Source organism: Crocodylus siamensis, chromosome 7 (assembly GCF_052110815.1).
Source record: "Crocodylus siamensis isolate JL-2025a chromosome 7, ASM5211081v1, whole genome shotgun sequence".
Classification (NCBI taxonomy): Eukaryota; Metazoa; Chordata; order Crocodylia; family Crocodylidae; genus Crocodylus; species Crocodylus siamensis.
Window position 1 is genome coordinate 8,695,004 of NC_143401.1, and position 18,827 is coordinate 8,713,830.

The following is an 18,827-nucleotide window of genomic DNA, read 5'->3' on the forward strand; positions in this document are numbered from 1 at the left end:
CGCGTGTGCAGCCAGGCTCTCAAGTGGAGACGAAGCCAAACTACAAAACAGTCTTGCCTTAGACAAATTAAGTTATAGCGCACGCAAGTCCTAAAATGCTGGCAGAAGCGTGGGGACCAAATTCCTCCTGGCTTGCATCCCCAGGTGGTGAAAACAGAGGCAGGCAGCCCCAGGCTGCCCTCCACGGGCTCCGTGTGTAAATGGGCCGGCTGCTTCTAAAAGGGGCTAGTGCCTCTGTGCATTCCCACAGATTGTCAGGGCTGTAAAGGAGAAGGAGAAAGGGGAGGGGGGAAGGTGAAGGCAGGTTCAAAGGCCTGCTATGGCTTCTTTTTTTTTTTAACTCTATTTAATCTCTGCCAGGCCTGAGGCAAAGTCACCTTTAGGTCAATACTCAGGTGTTTTTATCTGCCATCCTCATCTGCCTGCAGCCAGCTTCCCATCCCTCCTTATCAACCAACAGCTGCAGGGCAGGAGGGGGCTGGGGAGCCCAGGGAACCCAGTCACCCTGGCTTAGGCCACGCTCTAATAAGGCAGAGGGTGAATAATGGAGCTGCTCCAGTCCACAGGACCAGCAGCAGTTCCTGCTGACTCGGCTTTATTGGAACTAGAGGAGTGCAAGGCAGGCTCCGTCTTGGGTTTTGCAGTCGAGGGACCCTCAAAGTGCTCCATGCGCTGTTTGTCTGCTCCATGAGGGTCAACCTTAAAAACTTGGACCCTTCCATGCAACTGTTTTTCATTACATTCTTCACTGATGGGTACTTGAAAACTTGGTCACAGCCACTGGGGTTCAGCTTCATGAGCAAGGAAGTCGACGGTAGGTAATTTGATTGCTTGGAGGTTTTCTAGTGTTGCACGTATGAAATCCAGGTTGCTACTTTTTGAGCCTGGGGAGAGGGTGGAGTGGATCCTGTGCTTCTGGTTTAGCCCCCTGTCTACTTTTTGCTGGGTTGCTCATGGCCACTCTTCATCCGACACACAAATGCAGCCCAAGCAACATCAGCTTCCCCCCTGCCCCCACACCAGACTTGGAATGACCCCACCTTGTGATGAGACAGTCCTAGGGTGAAGTTATACATTATGCTTAGACCATAGTAAGGGCACTTCAAATACACGTGTCCACACATTAAAGTTCATTAACTTGTGCTGGTGCCCGCTGAGCGTCTCAGGTGAAGTTCGACTCTGGATGATGCTACCTAACTCATCTTAGGGTAACTTCAGCTTGCTCCATGGAGATGAACTGAATAATTTGCTGTCCTCCAGCATCCCAGGATGCACTACTTCCAGCTCCTCCCCACCACCCAGAACAGAAATAGAGCCCAGGTGTCCTGGCTCCTAGCCGTATCCTTGCTCACCAGCCCTCTAGTGGCAAGTCAGAGCGGTGCAGCCAAGAAGTGATATTAACCCTTAATGTGCAGCTGCTCACAGCCCATTTTAAACTTTAACGCCGCTTAATATTCCACAGATTTATTATAGTCTAAGTGTAAAGAGTAACTTCGCCCCCAAATGGTCAGCCTTTGCCTTCTGCTCTGTGTTTGCCCACAGGACATTCAACTGGTAGGTTGATTATTGTGGTGGGTCTGGTAATATAGCCCTTTTTCTTCTAGAAAAGTGGTTTTCAATCTGTGGGCCATGGTCCCCTGAGGGTCCACAGACCATGTCCAAGGGGTCTGTGGAAGATGACGATGATCAATCAAAAGTATGTGAATACCCACAAAGGGGTCCGTACCTCCATTTGAAATAGCCAAAGAGATCTGCAGCTTCCATTCCAGACATGGGTGCCCAGCTCCTGGCACAGTTGCAATAGCTCAAACCCATGGCACAGAGGCAGCTCACCCTGGTTCTAAGCAGTGGAGTAACTTAGACCATCAGCCATGCTTTATTGCCTGCAATTGGGGTAGATCTCCAGGACAGAAGGTGCCCAAGCCTGGAGCCAGTTCAGGCTCCTTTCTGGACAGTCAGACCCTTCCCAGTGGTGCAAGGAAGGATCACATGCTGCATTCTCCTCTGACCATTTCAGATTCAATTGACTTGTGCATCATTCCTGCATGGTGGGACCACAGCTGGCTGGTCTGGGGCCATGTACCAAACTGCCATGTGAGATGTGCCACACCATCACTGGACCCACCTCTCACTGGTGGTGCAAACCTGGCTAAATTATTAATCCCCTTACGTGAGTCATGAGACTTGAATTTTCTGGGACAACGGCTCTTTCTACCTTTAGTTGATCACAGTAAGCTGAACTGACAATGCAAGGCTTATTCATTCTCCACCACACTCAGTGCTCTGCTTGCCATGGTCTTTCTTACCCTTTAAGCAATTGGACATGACAACCAGTGCATTTCTGGGTGATTTTTCAAGCCTGCCCCAGGTGTGTTCCTGAATCAGAGGCAAGAGGCTGGAGCCTAGAGGGACTGTAACTCTCCATGGGAAGCTACAACTGCCATGAAAAGTGCCACCAGTAAAACTTGGGGGCTTGAACATGGAATGAGTCCACCGGTGTTAGGGATTGGGTGACTCCTCTGCCATTTACGGGGTGTCAGGGAGGCATTTGGGACTTTGGACTGCCAGTCCAGTCACCGCAGCCCATCAGGAACCCTGGCTGCGTGAGTTTTATGGGCTCATTCAGAAGCTGCCTCATAATTGGAAAGAAGTAAGGCTGGAGGCCGGGGTTGAGGCAGGGACAGGCTGTATCCACAAGCTATGGAAGTAGCCACCTCTAATCTTCCTCACTAGATGGACAGAGAAGGGGGGGAGCTGAAGTCTAGATGCCTGGGTTCTCTTCGAGAAATCGCCACCAATTTGTTATGGGACCATATGGGCACGTCATTTCAGCTCTCCAGGCATCACTTTGCCATTTGTGAAAAGGGGATAATGAATAGATATTGGTATACGCTGAGGGCAACATCAATTTTTATTGGACCAATATTGACTTGGGGGTTGGCTCGAATCTTACCTGAACCAGCTGAGCCATCAAAAGTCCCATGTCACAACAACTTTGCGCAAGGAGCATTGGCATGTAGATGCACACGTAGGCACACGTGTACGTATGTATATATGTTGCACTGAGCATGTACCAGTAGGGCTCATTCTGGAGAGAAGCAAGATGCTGGGCATACGAAGCCCTCTGCCTCAGCCTGATTCCTGAGTTAAATTCTCCTCTCGCAAGAGCGTCGTAGGGCAACTCCACCACTCCAGTGCCCCATGCTCACTTCCCACTAAGCTCGGACAAGCTGCTTTGCTGTACAGCTCTCTTCCAGAGAGATGAATCCCTAGTTAGCAAGGTAGAAGCAGGCTTCTTGTGTTTTATGGCTATATCTGAGGTGTAGAGCAGTTGGGTTTTAAATGTGCACAGTAGGGAGGACTGGCATTAGCTGTAGGAGTCTGAAAGAAAATAATGGAGGCCTTTGTGGAGCTGGGTTTCTTTGTCTCCCAACTTTATTGATATGAATCATATGCCCATGATACATCACATGTCTGTGATTACAAACAGCAGGTCCTGGAGTGGCACACAAGCAAACATGAGCACAGCAATGTCTTTCAGAGCAGCAAGGGGCTTCACTAAGGAGAAATGCTGAAGTCCTGACGGGAATGCAGCTGGTGAGAAGCCTGGTGCAGGTAGGAAAGCATGAGCTTTGGTCATTTTCGCCCGTTGAAAAGTGGCCCTTTACGAAGAATCTGCAAGAAGATCTCCCATTGTTTGCTGATCAGACCGGGTCATTTCCATCCTTCAGGAAGCACGACTCAGACTGTCTCAGTGTTCAAGTGCTGGGGCTGCTGGGTGTCTTCAGACCGTGATCTTGCTCATCCCAATCACTCCTGCTGGCCTTGTCATGATCACTGATTTGCACTGCAGTAGTACCTACAGGTGCCAGCCAAGGACCGGACCCCACTGTGCTAGCCACTGAAGGGCCGTCCTTGTCGTACCAAGCTTATTATCCAAACACATGTGAACACGACAGGACTAGAGTCATATAGATTTGTTTTTTCCACCCTTTTTCTCACATGAGCAAACCCTGTTGCAGGCATCCACTGCACCTTTGCAAAGGAATGGAGGCCATGGAGTACAATCTACCAGTTAACACTTACAAACCTCTTTTTACCCTTACATCTTGGAGCGCTCTTCTGGCTGCCTGGGTTAAAGATCATTACCCCTGTTTTGCAGACAGGAAAACTGAGGCACAGTGAGGCAAACTGACTCACCAAAGGTCACCCACCAGGTCAGGGCAGAGCTGAGCATAAAACCCAGGTATTCTGAGTCCAGTCCTGGTCTCCAGCCACTACCCCAGCCTGCCTCTTGTACTGCAATTAAAGTAAATAGGATATGATATGTAGAAAACTAATTTTTAAGAATATATACCAAATAAACCCAATATACTCTTTTAAATTCTTTCCTCTTTAGATAGAATATCTTTCCTATATCCTATATGTTTGCCTTGTTGGAGAAATATAGATTAGAAAAAATACTTGTTTTGCTTTGAAATGATAACTTAAGATACTATGAACAGCACGGGCTTTGAGAAGGGCCTTCTCTGATTTGGCACCTATTTTTAAATAGATAGTGTAAACAGACTGAGATGAGCGACGACACGTTCATAATACAAATTCTAAATCCCATACACAATAATACAGAATCTGAATATATATATACTACAATATACATATAAGATTTAAGTGCAATGAGCCTCAAGCCTATTTCAAAGCATTCTGAGGTCAGATTTTTAGTAAGATTTTCTCTCTTTGGGGCCTAATTAATCAGCCCATCAGCTAAGCAGCCAAACTTTTAAGCATGTGCTTAACTAGACTTCAGTGGGATTTAAACCTCTAAGACAAGACTAAGCCTTTTTTAAAGAGATCTGTTGTGGCTCAGACAGAAGATATGGGCTTGATGCAAAAGCCAAAGATGCTTTGGCTTCTTATGTGGGAAGTGAGACTAGATGTTCACAATGATCATGGATACTTATAGCCACCCATGTGCTTATGTACTTTGCTGAATAGGAAAGAACTCAAATGCCTGCTTTAAATGCTTTGCTGAATTGCAACCTTTGTCACCAGATGGACTTTTGTACTTGAAGGACTTCATACATTGTGGCAGCAAACAATCCCTGGCCATATGCAACTCATCAATTCTTGTGGAGCTCGCTGGACATGTACAAGCTGTTTTGTACAAAGCACTGGCTTCAGACACAAGAAGCACATGGGCTCGTCGACAGCCACATGCTCACTGCAGCACTGAGTACGTGGGAGAAGCTTGTGATGGCTGCAAAAATAACAGTGACCAGTCCTGCAGTGTCCTAAACTCTCAGATGCAGGCCTGAAAGCACTGAATTGAGAGGCCGGGGTGCCCTGTGGCATTCTAACCGTGGCTCATGGGGTTCTCCCATCCAAGATTTTTTAGTATGCTTCGCAGCTCATATTCACGCTCGAAGTGAAGAATGCCTTTTCAGGGACAGTTCTAAACCTTCCTACTGTTGCCAAGCTGTGGCAAACAAGTGCCCAGAATTCCCCTTTGGAAATAATACAAAGATTTAGAAGTAGGGTTTAAAAGATAGGTTTTACTTTCATAAACCTCAGCAAACCTATATGCTAATGAGAATTCTGTGAGCTTATACGGTAATTAAATGGGTGACCCCATAGGCCTGGGATGGGAGCACAGGCATTTTGAGGATGCTCTTTGGAAGAGGCATGCAGGCAAGCATGGGCATGAACAAAAGGTAGTAGAGGAGCTGTGACCCTAAGGAATGGCTTCTCCCTAAAGCATGCAGCTACCTAAGCTATGCTGGCCAGACTAAAACGGAGGAATATCCCTCCATAGGGATGGTCTTGGGTGAAAAAGGGGGTGAGCGTGAAAGATAAGGTTCAGGGAGGAAGAGGAGCTATTGAGGAGACCCAGCTCTGCATGAGGAACTGGATGATGGCAGCATAATGTCCTTGGATCTTTGAGCAGTTCCTGACCGGTCACTTTGGAAGCACATCAGGACTAATGTTTACGGGGAAGGAGTGGACCTTCAGAGGGACTCACTTGGTGGAGGATAAAGTGAGAGACCAGGCCGTGAGACAGATCGAGAGAAAGGTCTGTCAACTGAGAGCCCTTTTGGGTATACACTTGTGAAGGACCATTTCCCCTGAAAGTAGCACAATTCCTCTTCCCTTCACCAACCAGTTGGGTACTAATCTCCTACCTATTTCAATTCTCCAGTGCCCTGAATCATGGGCTGGGCCATTTTGCATTGGGCAGTAGGAGAGCCTTGGCTGCTGCTCAGCTGGGGCAGGGCCGTTGGGTTGTGATCGAGGAAGGTGTTGGTCGGCGTGAGGGAGAATAAAAGCCATCTCCTCCTGCCCCTTCATTTCTCAGACTCTAGTTATGGGACACTTGGGACCTTTCACTTGCACTAACAAAGTGAGCCATGCACTACAATGGACTGGAACATGCTTCTAGTTAACCTGTGCCTGCTCCTAAACACTACGTGGCATTTGTCAGGGGATGGGGCCTTCATGCAGTGGGAAGCCCGAGAGTCGGGAGAGGACTGGGGAGCCGAAGACAAGCATTTCATTGAAAGGCTCCCATGCAGAGCCGGAGAAGATTGCCTGGGCTCCATCCTGGGGTTCACACAAGCAAAGTTCCCTCCAAGTCTGGGTGAGGAGCTAGGGTGCCGACCAAGTTGTCATGGGGTAGTAGTGAGCGTCTCTGCCAGGCTGGCATGAGCCAGCTCCCTGGGGTGTACCATGCCCTGCTGGATGTACTTAATCAGCTCTTTGCGGTTGTCCAGGATGGTGTCAAAGCTCTCCTGCAGCCGGTTCTGCTGATCGATGACCTTCTGCTGGAGGCCACGGATCCAGCGCAGCAAAGCCAGGCGCCGATACATCACCAGCTGGATGTGGTGCTTCTCCTTCTCCTGCTCCTTGAACCTCTCCTTGTCCTGGATGTTTTGGAAGGCCTCCGCCAGCACTGGGAAGATGGTGTCTGAGTCAGAGGAGTTCTCGGAGTCGGTGTCGGGCAGCTGTGGGTCTGGCAGGCCCCCTTGGTCTCTGGTAGAGGCGGGCATCTCCCACGTGTTGCCAGTGCTGCTATCAGGGCTGTCAATGCTGAGGGAGCTGCTGCCGTAACCATTGTCCTCCAAGGGGGAGACGACGGACTTGTCGCATTCTCTGGCCACGTCCTCAGTAGCAGCTTTCTCCAGCTCGGCACTGCTGACCTCCGCCCCCTCCGGGGGGCTGCGCACGTCCTCCTTGGAAAGGCACAGTTTGTCTGATTTCAAGCCTTGGGGAGCATCCCTAAGCCTGTCCTTCGCCGTCTGTCTCTGCACTAATAACACCAGATTATCTGAGGGATTTCTCATGTTTTCCATCTGGCTGGGGTCCTCCTCCATCCGGGTCCCAGCCACTGTCTGGCTCCAGTTCTCATTGCTGTCATATACTTCCCCCACAAAGTTGAAGTTACTGTCCTGCCTGAGCTCCCCTTCACCGAGGAAGGCCATGCCCAGTGTGGGGTCCTGTTTGCCCTCGTGGAAGGATCTGTTCAGGGGGACGTCGGGCGGGCACACCGTAAACATCCTTCCACCTTCCTGGCTGGCAGAAAGAGAGAGACAGTAAGGGAAATGGAGAGAAACACAACCGGGAGGAAAAAGGGCCTCTCTCTGAGTTACCAGAGTCAACCTTGTTTCGGAGCCAATTCTAGTTCCAGGGGTGTGATTCTGTTTTCACCTGCCATTCAAGGCCAGTAATCCTGTGACTTGAGTAAAGCAGCTCCTGACTTCTACCATATGAAGTAAGAGGAAACCTGGGCTCCAAGGACATGGGTATGTCAGCACGAAGCAGGGAGACCAGTGGTCTAGGATGATGCACTAAATTATATGCTGGTCTTGTCAGCTGCAATACAGACCAGATGCCAAATGTTTTGGGGTCTTCTGGAAATTTTAGTTGGTCCCGGGGGCAGAGGCAAAGCTCAGATGTGAGTCACAAGCTTTCTGGTGCTCGGATGGTAGGTTTTTGGTTTCCTTCAGCTCTACTAAAGACACCATGTGGCATAGCAATGTGTGGGGTAGTCTAGAAAAGAGACATGAAACCTGGTTCAGTCCCCCTCTGAAAAGAGTGGCAAACTTCTCCTTGACTTCAATAAGAATAGGGCCAGGTTCATGTGTTGGCCTGGAAAGAACTGTTTAGTGTAGCTGGAGTGGGGGTAAGGCACTTATTTTTTGTCCTGGTACAGTGTTTATGAGTCCAAGTCATGGTCCAGGACCCCAGCACGCTAAGTGCTGTATAGATGCACAACAAAAGGCTGCCCCAAACAGCTTATGATCTAAATATAAAGCAAGAATCAAGGCAAACAAGGTTCTCTGGGAAAATGTGATCTTTTATTAGACCAACTAAAGAGTTGGAAAAATCGTTCTTTGCAAGCTTTTGGGTACAAACACCCTTCTTCAGGCAGAGGGAGAGTCTATAGCTGTATTGAGTAATACAGTACAACTGTAGACAATACAACTGTAGACTCTCCCTCTTCCTGAAGAAAGGTGTTTGTACCTGAAAGCTTGCAAAGAACACGTTTTCCAACTCTTTAGCTGGTCTAATAAAAGATATCACATTCACCCAAAGAACCTTGTCTGCCTGTGTCCTTGGATCAGCATGGTTACCCCAAAACAAGAAACAAGACATTGCAGTAGCACAAAACATCGTCTCAGTAGGACGGCATTTGGGTGTCACCGAGTTACAGGGTCATAGGAAAGTAGGGATGGAAGGGACCACATGAGGTTGTCTACTTCAACTCCCTTCTCAGGGTAGGATCATCCTTCAGTAAACCGTGCCAGCCCAGGGACAGTCTAACCTGCTCTTGAAAATTTCCAGGGATAGAAATACCACAACTTCCCTAGGCAGCCTGTTTCAACGATTAACCACCCTCATCACCAGAAAATTCCCCCTAATCTCCAGCCTCCATTTCCTCTGCTGCAATATAAGTCTACTGCTCCTAGTCCTGTCCCCTATGGCCACAAAGAAACGTCTATCTCCATCCTTTTTTTTTAATCGCCTTTCAGATTATGTGGCCTGCTTGAAGCCTGGGCCGCCTCTTGCTCTGGTTTTGTGAGCTGGAATGGCAGACTCTACCTATTGGCAAAGTGAGTTCCTCTTACTCAACGAACGGGATGAGAAAGGTGGAAATGGAGCCAGACAAAACTTCTTGTCGGGAACGTCGGTAGCCTGAACACCTGGGCTCCAATCCTCAGCCGGCATCAGTATAGCTTCACTGACTAAGGAGATGGCCATGGAGACTTAAGAGAAGACAGTGGCTTAAACCCCATGTGTCCCAATACGGGGCTTTGTGCAGTGAAACACACCTTTCCCGGGAGCGTGAGCTATGGTGCCACGGCTGCTCGGTGAAGGTGCTGAAGGGACAGCGACACTCCGAAGGACGTGTGGGAGCCCACCCCGCAAAGGGGCACGTCTGGCTGATAAGGAGCAATGCTTGGGCTGGATTAATGGGCCTAAATAGGCATCATCACACAGGACCTCTTCCCTGCACCAACCAAGCCAGGAGCATGAAGTCAGCCGTGCAAAACACTGTAGGCTGCAAGAAAAAAGCTGTGGGAGACGGTGGGAAACAGTTTAAACTTTGTCCCTGTTATTGCCTGTTGGTGAGGTGCATGAAGGAAACCTGTGTAAATCTGAGACACTTTTGGTTACTTCTTTTAAGGTCTGTTCACCTTCCCCAGGGGAAATCCTATTAAATCTCATTGGATTATTTTAATAGATATGTGCAGCTTTCCATTGGTCTCTGACTTTTCAAGGATGCCAATAGCACCAGTAGGCCTGCTCCTTCATTACAAAACATAGCTGCAAACTGGAAACAGTGAAAAAAAAAGTCAAACTAGAATTCCTGCCAGGGTTATGAGTAGAGATGGAGGCAAGCTTAGGGCTAGAAATCACATGCAGGAAAACCCAGGAGAACAACATTCCCTCCCCAGAAGGAGATGAGACTGCTTAGCTACCCCTTTTTTCCATGCAAAAGTTAGTGGCTGAGTGGGAATAATACCAGTATTGATGGGGAGTGTTTACTGCACAGACTGTAACTTGGGGAAGTTTCCCTGGCCAGCCCTGCCTAAGCAGTACTGAGATTTTTAGCAAGCTACCCAAAACCAGCATTAGTTGTTTTACCGTTGCCATTCCTCAGTGAGGTAATAACCAATATATCTTGGATGGCAATTCCCCTGACAGATCAGATGTGGAGGATCCACAAAAGCGGGTGTTTACTAAAGCAATTGGGAGAGTTTCCTCTGTATCAGTCCATTGATTTAAGGCACTGAGCTGCAATATGGGAGAAGTGGGGTCAACCACTTCTCTACCACAGACCTTGGGTGAGTCTTCTAGCCCCTGTGAGCCAGTGAAATGGGTGGGTTGAATAGTACTGCTGTGCTGCAAAGGAGTACTGTGAGGGAAAATGCACTAAAAACTATTTAATCAGCAAGAAAAGTGCCGCAGAGATGTCACTCCAGGCTCAAGCTGGAAATACCCAGAGTTTACAGGTGTTTGGAAGCCAGGGTTTGGACTGGACACCGGCAGGGGGGGAGTCTGGATCTAGGTCTGGTTATCTCTAAATGTTGGAAGGAATGCCTACAGGGCAAGAGGTAAGGGTGCTTGAAACACAAGACAAGATGAAGGGGCAATGCTAGAAGGAAACAGAATCCAGTCCTTGAAGCTGCTGGTGCAGGAGCAATCCTAGGAGGGAGAAAGAGGAGCAGAGAGTGGAGCTGGGGTGAAGCGTGGAGTGTCATGGGCTGGCTTCGCGGGCCTGTGTGAGGGACAGGCCTCTCTGGGATTGAGGACCAGCTGCAGCCAACTGCAAGTGCCCCCACTGGCCTCGGGGAAGAGAGGCCTGTGCCCTCAGAGGCAAAGCCCTAGCTCAGCTCCCCAGGTACCTGCTTTACAAGAGGGCTACAGCTCAGCTATGGCCTGCAACTCAGCAGAAACAGGACCAAGTGTTTGCCCCAGCCTCCTGCTACAGGGGGTGGACCCTCATTGCAGGACGACTGCAGCATATGGACCATGACCCTGATCCTCTTCCCCTCTACCCCAGTGTAGACCAGGATTAGTTGCACTTCACAGAACGGAGCTACACTGGTGTAGGACTGGTCCCAGCAGGAGGAGGAGGCCCAGTGTTTTCAGGGCTACTTGAACGGGGTCACACTCTCACCTGTGCTGCACCCCATGACCCTGTCCCTTTAAGCCTGGATTCCAGTATGGTTGCTATGGTGAGGTTTCCATGGCAAGCAGAGATGTGTGTGTGTGTGTGTGTGTGTGTGTGTGTGTGTGTAGCAGCAGCAGACAGCATGATGTGCTGCAGTGTGGTGGTAGCATGTGACGGGTGGCGCCCAGAGCCACAGGGGAGAGTTGTGCTGTCCCCATACAAGCATCACAAAGCTCTGCCTTGCAGCGTGCCGGCAGGGTGGACCTCCCCTTTCTCCCTCATGCCTAGAGTTTGGGGGGAAACACACAGCTCCCCAGACTTGTGAGCTCTGCAAATGGTTTAAGGGAAATGCAAGGGAAAGGCAACACAGAGGCAAAGGGGAAAGGGGTGCTAATGCTCACGGTAATCCTTGCAGGGAGACGGAGAGAACAGCTGCGATCAGGATTATGAGACTGTTGGAATCACTGTCCCAATGCATCCTCATGTGGCCACCGAGCTAACCTTGATCTTCAGTTATGGCAGGGTCCCCTGTACCAGCTCATGCAGCTGTAGCAGGCTCAGCACTTGGGCATTCAAAGGGGAAGGGGCAGGAGGGTTTATCATGCCTAAGTCCAAACTTTGTGTTTTGGGATAGGGGCCAGGGGGTGGGAGGGGAAGGGCATGTGTGGTACAACAGTTACCAGTCACACACCCCTAAGATGGCACCAAGCAAAAGCCCTGTCCATGCTGTGGGACCCTACAAATACACCAATGAATGCTTTGCAAATCAGAGACCCAACAAGCACATGCGTATGTGCACACATGCACACACGCACATGTGCATGCATGCACACACACTCTCTCTTTCACACACACACACACACACACACACACACACACACACACACACCAGGCCAAGCACAGGTGGGGCTGGGATCCTGGCACCATCTGTGTGAGCAGAACAGTAAAGTGCTATTTACTTGGAAAGGCAGTAGAAACCCCCGCTCCCCCCACACACACCCTGTCAAAGGGGTCCAAATGTGGCCATGGGGTTGTGCTCTTCGCCTTGTGCCTGGCACCGAGGGGAAGTAGGTGACTTCAACCCCTGGCATCAGGTTATCTCCTGCCACGTACCAAATACAAACAACCCCCCCACGTAACGCACACACTTACCAAGGAGGCCTGGGGAAAGCAAAGGTGGATTTCTCAGGCTGCTGGTGCTGCTGCTGCTGCTGTTGCTGCTGCTGCTGAGCTGGAAAGAACGGAAATAGTCCTCGCTCCAGCAGCAGGAAAGCGTCATGTACTGCATACTTCCTACAACAACGGGCACTGCTGGGAGTGCCCTGTCACAGGATGATCAGCATGCAGGCAAGAAATGCAAGGCAGCACCTACGGCCACCTTAGCACAAGCCCGACACTGTTAAGTGAGTGTGTGTGTGCATGGGGTGTGTGTGGGAGGGGGTGTTTTTAACAGAGCCTATAAAAGATGATCTGTCTCCTTAGCAATGGAATCGGCTTCCCTGGAAACAAAACTCAGCCGGGAGATCAGCCCTCGGTAAGTAAAGGGATGCTCATGCTGTGCGGAGGAACCTGCACTGGGAGTCCGGCACATCACTGACTCACACTTCAGCAGCATCAACTTTGGAGGGCCTGCCTAGAGGCAGTTGTAAGGAACCGGCTTTTCTGCGGGGGAGCGGCTTAGGATTTTCTGAAAATCAGGCTGCATTAGGGTCGCCCCAGGAATCTGAGGCATCGGAAAGCCACCAAATCACTCTGGAAGATTTAGCCCTGATCAGACTGGTTGGTAAGTGAACAGATTCCCGATACATTATGCCCTGGATTTCCCCTGGATTTGTACAGCGCTGCGCATGATGAAGGCCTGCTCTGTGATAGCTGCTTCCCTGGCATTACCACAATACAAAGGAATGAATAAACAGACATGTATTCCTGGCAGCAGTCTTGCTAGCATGTCAGTGGAATTTGACCCCCCCCCCACACACCCCCAGGCACGTGCAAGGGGTCAGAGAAACAGTTGCAGTGCAGTGGGGGGGCGGGGGAGCTTACATGTCTCCAATTTGTTTTTCACCAGACCAAAACTTGAGCCTGATCCATCCCCACAGCCTCCCTCCACTCACTGCTCACCTGGTGTGCTTGCCATAACCCTGCCCCTGGTGTGAGTCCCTGCGAGTCCCTCTGTCTTTCGTGGGGCCCATGGATGGGAGCGTGGGGCTAAGCAGTCAGAGGGGTGCAGGTAGAGAAAAGAATAGAGGTGCTCTCACCCCCTAGCCTTGGTTGTACCAGCGCACTCTGAGACACCCGTGCAGCCAAGCTCTGCTGCTGGGAACGCACACTTGATGGTAATGTCCAAGTACAAAGCACATGGGGAGAGCGTAGTGGAAACCAGGGCAGTTGCAAGCCCTTAGTTTAGAAATTGCTATAACTGGTGCCAGTCCAGCTGAACTAGAGCATCAGGCCTTCTCTCAAGTAGGACACCTGGCACAACTGAAGCCCCTCTCCCCTCACCTCTACCATGGGTGTGATGGGTTGAGGCAATATTTCAAGATCAAGGTTTTCCCTGCCCATGGCATATCATGAAGCTCTGTGCAGAGAGTGTCTGGTCAGTGACTGTCCTGGACTACAGCCATGTTTTCTTCCAGGGCCTGGGGCATAGGATCTTTTTAATAGAGTCCAGCAATGGGACTGGCTCTGTTCCTCTTTATAACAGAAGGCTGTGGCTTCTCTGACCTTGATATACGAGGGCAGCAAGAGGATGTGAAGTTCCCCCGTCCCTTGGGCTGGTACAGAATCTCTGAAGATGCAGACAGAAGTCCAGTTTCCTGGTCTAACTCATGGTGCTTCACAGAAAGCGCTGTGAGTTAGACCGACCCTCCTGACCCAACAGAGGTTAGGTGTTGGATCAGTGGGGAGGGGGGTCAAGCTCCAATTTGGAGCTGATCCAGGAAGAAAAGCTGCAACTCTGCACCCTCTTCCCCTAGCCCCACTACCCTTCTCCTGGCCCCCGGTGCTGTCTCAGGCTGGGAGAGGGAGAAGGCAGGGGAGGGAGTTGCATTCTGGGATTTCCCCAGACTGCACTGGAGTCAGGGGATGGATGGATTGGATCCCCCAACCTTGGGGGCATCCAATCCACCTGCCTCACCCTCCAGCACTGACTAAGCAACACCCAAAATGAGCTCCCTACTTTCTCTTTTCCCCCACCCCACTTCTTAAGACAGCACCCAGCATGCACAGACACAAGTTAATGAAGACACTCCTCTTTGGAGCACCTTCATCTGAACCCTCATGTAATGAGGGTTCAGATTGTCGCGGGATCAGGCCCTTTTAAAGTGTTCTTCAGCCACGCACTTGTGTTAGGACAGGGCTGTAGAGTGCTTTCAGGGGCCAGATGGGGCAAAAATTGCCATTCTGTGTGCACCCTGAGTCCCAGGGCAGGCTGTCCCAGTTTAGATGAAAGAGCCCTCCACAGAGCTACATCAGGATAGGATGCTGATGCCCACTGGCTGTATGACTCCCATCATTAAATCTCCCTAGTGGATAAGAGCTTTCTCAGCCTCCCTGGGCACTCCCTTGAAAACCCAACTATCTTTCTAGCTTAATTAAAGGTTTCAGAAGACTTCAAAGACAGAGAATTTGCCACCTAATAATGTAGCTTAATGGGACCTGCAAGCTACTCTTACCTACCACTTTTGCTGTAACATCAAGACTGGTGGTGTACTAGAATCACTCTTCTCTCTACAAATACCACAGTAAGGAGCTTGCAATGAACAGGCAGTGCCTGGGATTTTAACCACGCTGCTTAGCTGCCCACGCACTGGTGAGGGAAGCTTCCTAGAACCCTTTTGTGCAGGTGAAAGTCCTGAGGTCGATGAGGCCTCTCTGCTATATCCCAGATTTATTCAGAGTCCCGGAAAAACTCCAATGGAAAAGCAGTGAGGCAAAGCTACAAAATGTGTCTGGCTTGTGGCACAACATGAGTCTATGGGGTACCTACCTGGTGATGAAACCTGCTAAAACCTGAAGGAGAAGAGAGACATGTCCCTGCACCACCACCTGCTACTGGGTAATGAGTGGATGGTATTGGCAAAACGTCTCTGTGGGTCTAACCCCAAACACAGCCTGTAGCCCAGCAGACACCCACTGTGTACGTGTGTATGGGCATGTGTGTATGAGGATGCAGCTCACCCAGCAACACACTGAAGACAAGTTTTCATGAACAGAACAGCTCCTCCTTCTACCCCTTCCCAATCCCCCGATCAGTCCTATGAGCTTATGCTACCCAGACTCCCCTGTGGTACCTACCTCGCAGTCCATCAGCTCCTTGCAGAGCACAGAGAGGGGGCTATGGAGGCAGCTTTCTCAATAGACCCTTTATCCATCTGTGCTGGAACTTGGGGGTGTCTCCAAAGGTTAAAATAAAAAGCAGAAGCACATCAAACAAGCAGGGATGAATGCAAAGCCTGGAGCAAGAAGGTCACATGAAGCACCACAAACACTTTGGGCATAAAAGGGCATTGTCGGGCTTAATGCCAGGATGAGGGGAAAGAGCAAATGTAAGGGCTTCTGAATGGTTTGGGTGAAGTCAGCATGTTAAGCAAGAAACATGAGTCTTGGGGGTTGGAGAGATGGCAAGGGGAAGAAAATGTGCTTCACATGAACACAAGGAGGGTTTGTGTTCCTCCTTTCTATGTTTATCCCCCGTCAGCTCTGGCCCCAAGCAGTCAGCTGTAATGTTGATTTACACTTCTACCTCTCTGGGGCAGGGACTGTGTCTTTGTTCTGTACAGCACCAAGCACCACGAGTGTCCCAGCCCTGGCTTATGTCCTCAGTGCTGCAGCAATACAACCCTATCATAGTAATAATGCTCAATAGGGCTGGCCTTTTATTCTATTTCTAAGGTGCCCAGCACAACAAAGACTCCTTGAAGCGGGGTCCTTGGTGTTACAAACAGGCTACCAACAGCTGTTGCATTTGTCCTGGGACAAGTTGTGCCTTTGGATGTCCCAAAAAAGAAAAGTCACAGGACTGGCATGCTGGCATGTATACACATTGCCCCTCCAATCAGGGTTTAGTGAGTGGCTGAATGCACTCCTGCTTTTCTTCAATTGGTCCAGTGATGCAATCCTGGGACATCTGCCTTTAGGACAGAACGATCTCATGCACCGGTACAGGCTGGGGACCGACTGGCTGAGCAGCAGCTCTGCAGAAAAGGACCTGGGGGTTACAGTGGACAAGACGCTGAATAGGAGCCAGCAGCGTGCCCTTGTTGTGAAGAAGGCTAACAGCATCATGGGCTGCATTAGTCAGAGCACTGCCAACAGATTGAGGGGAGTGACTATTCCCCTCTATTCAGCACTGGTGAGGCCATATCTGGAGTCCTGTGTCCAGTTTTGGGTCCCCCACTACAGAAAGGACATGGACAAATTGGAGAAAGTCCAGCAGAGGGCAACAAAAATGGTTAGGGGGCTGGGGCACATGACTGCTGAGAAGAGGCTGAGGGAAGTGGGCTTGTTTCATCTGGAAAAGAGAAAACAGAGAGGTGGAACTACCTGAAGGTGGTTCCCAAGAGGATGGCACTGGGCTGTTCTCAGTGGTGGCAGATGACAGAGCAAGGAGCCATGGGCTCAAGTTGCAGCAAGGGATGTTTAGGTTGGATATTAGGAAAAACTTCCTCATGTGGAGGGTGGTGAAGCACTGGAGCAGGTTACCCAGAGAGGTGGTGGAGTCTCCATCCTTGGAGGTTTTTAAGACCTGGCTCAACAAAGCCTTGGCTGGGATGATCTAGTTGGGGCTGGTCCTGCTTTCAGCAGGGGGTTGAACTAGACGTGACCTCCTGAGCTCCCCTCCAACCCTCATTTTCTACATTTCTATGAGTTTCACAGTCCAACCACAAGAACTGAGACCCAAAAGTAACAACAACTGTGAATGATAAAGGGACGGCTGTAGGGCTCAAAGAACTTAGCTGCACCACAGCATAGCCAGTTGCAGCAGACAGATCTCTGCTCTAATCAGCATTTGCACGGTGCTGTATTTCTCTGCAAACAGTGAAAACCAGCAGCTTTCTACACCTGCGTGTACCACCTGCAGCTGCTTCACATAGGGGACTTAGCCTTCAGCTCTGAGGAGGCAAAGGGGCTCCTGCTGCACACTAAGCATAGGCCAACAGAGCCAAGTGGGCCTGAAATCACGATCAGAGCATCGGTCCTGCTGTGAGAAAGATGAGTGAGTCGGGAAACAGGGGGGCTGTGTCTGGAAGATGGACCTCGGTCGTGATGAGAGCAGACAAGAGAGAGGAACCATACAGGTAGCACAGCTTGGGAGAGAAGGTTTGGATCCTCTATTACCTTATTCTTCATTGTTGAACTGAGCTGCAACCAAAGAAGGAGTTTGGGCTGTCCCTGATGAGTGTGTTTATGATTATACACAGGGGGTTGGGGTATTAAAATGGTATTCCTGCCCCAGGAAAAGTTTTCCCATCCCAAAATCCTAACAAAAAAGTCAAAATCCCCATCCTTAGGTATTTACTTGTTTGCAAATGGACAATTAAAAAGAGCTTGAATTGACCCAAGCCATTTTGTTTCCATGTTAAACATTTATAAAGTTTGGGGTCTTTTACTGTGATTGGTTTAGAGGTTGATGCAAACGATCGTCTGGAACAGGAAAAACAGAGAATTTTCATTTTGAAAATGTCAACCTGAAACATGATTTTTTTTCCCTAAAATTTTCTTTTTACTGAGGAATTCATTGAAGCCAAGCCTCCTTCAGCTCTCACAGGAAAGGCACCTGCTCCTCTCCCACAGATTGATTGCTCTTTACTCTGTACGTCACCATGGGCAGGTTGGTGTGGACACTTCCAGGCTTGGTTTCACATGCATATAGAATAAGCCCCAGCATCTTACCTGTCCCATTTCAAGGCTATTGGTGACTTTGCAAACCTCGATTTATTCACTTATTTAAGAAGTGAAGCATGGACAAAGTTTGCAGCTGTTTTGCCTGTTCAGGACTATGTGGTTAATGGGTCAGACAAGAGTTTCCCTTTCCCCACAGAAACCAGGGAATTGCTCTAATCCTAATTCAGACCAGAGTGGTATTTGCCATCTGAAAATAAAATAATCCTGTTTCACTGAAAAACATTCTCCCTAAAACCCATAGACTCACCCAGAGTTAAACCATACACTCATCCACATCTGGTGCTAGCTTCCCTGAAACAAGCTTCTCTGGTTAGAAGTGTGGCAGGACAATTTTCATGCATGCTGTTGTAAAAAATAAATGGATCAAGAGCAATAGGAAGTGATGCCCTGTTTGTCAACTAAGCAGCCTGCCCTTCACCATCCTAAGTACTTCTTCTTGTTCCTAGACAGCAAGAGGGCAGTTACATTTCCAAGGCCCCTAACTGGCCCCTAAAAAGCCCAGCTGAGCCACGTTTTGCAAGGTGCCGCATACATACAAAGAACTCATAGTCTACAAAGATGTGATGGATTAAAGATGAGGAAGCAGGACACACAGAACAGTGAAATGACTCATCCGGGCGAATGCGCAGGGACCCCTAATACTACTTTATCTTCGCCTTCCACACTGGACTCGTATCCAGCACAAAGGGAGAACAGAGGCAAGGGGAGATCAAGTGACTTGCCCAAGGTTACACAGGGAGTCTGTGGT

At 49.6% G+C, this 18,827-nt stretch overlaps 1 protein-coding gene across 2 annotated transcripts; it reads right to left on the reverse strand.

The window, feature by feature from the left end:
- Positions 1-3,425: 3,425 nt before the first annotated feature.
- C7H1orf216 (chromosome 7 C1orf216 homolog) lies at positions 3,426-12,602 on the reverse strand. Of its 2 annotated transcripts, none has more exons than XM_090058281.1 (2): positions 12,326-12,602; positions 3,426-7,562 (listed from the first exon to the last, which is right to left on the reverse strand). In XM_090058281.1, the coding sequence occupies exon 2, from the start codon at positions 7,548-7,550 to the stop codon at positions 6,663-6,665; it is 888 nt and encodes a 295-aa protein (XP_089914407.1). In that variant the 5' UTR covers positions 7,551-7,562; positions 12,326-12,602; the 3' UTR covers positions 3,426-6,662. The 2 variants fall into 2 exon arrangements, with proteins under 2 accessions (XP_089914407.1, XP_089914406.1); XM_090058280.1 differs by having other exon boundaries at positions 3,426-7,566.
- Between the last annotated feature and the right edge of the window lie 6,225 nt (positions 12,603-18,827).

Excerpts from the sequence above, each read along its gene's own strand:
- C7H1orf216 (XM_090058281.1), bottom strand. The coding sequence starts at position 7,550 with ATGTTTACGGTGTGCCCGCCCGACGTCCCCCTGAACAGATCCTTCCAC.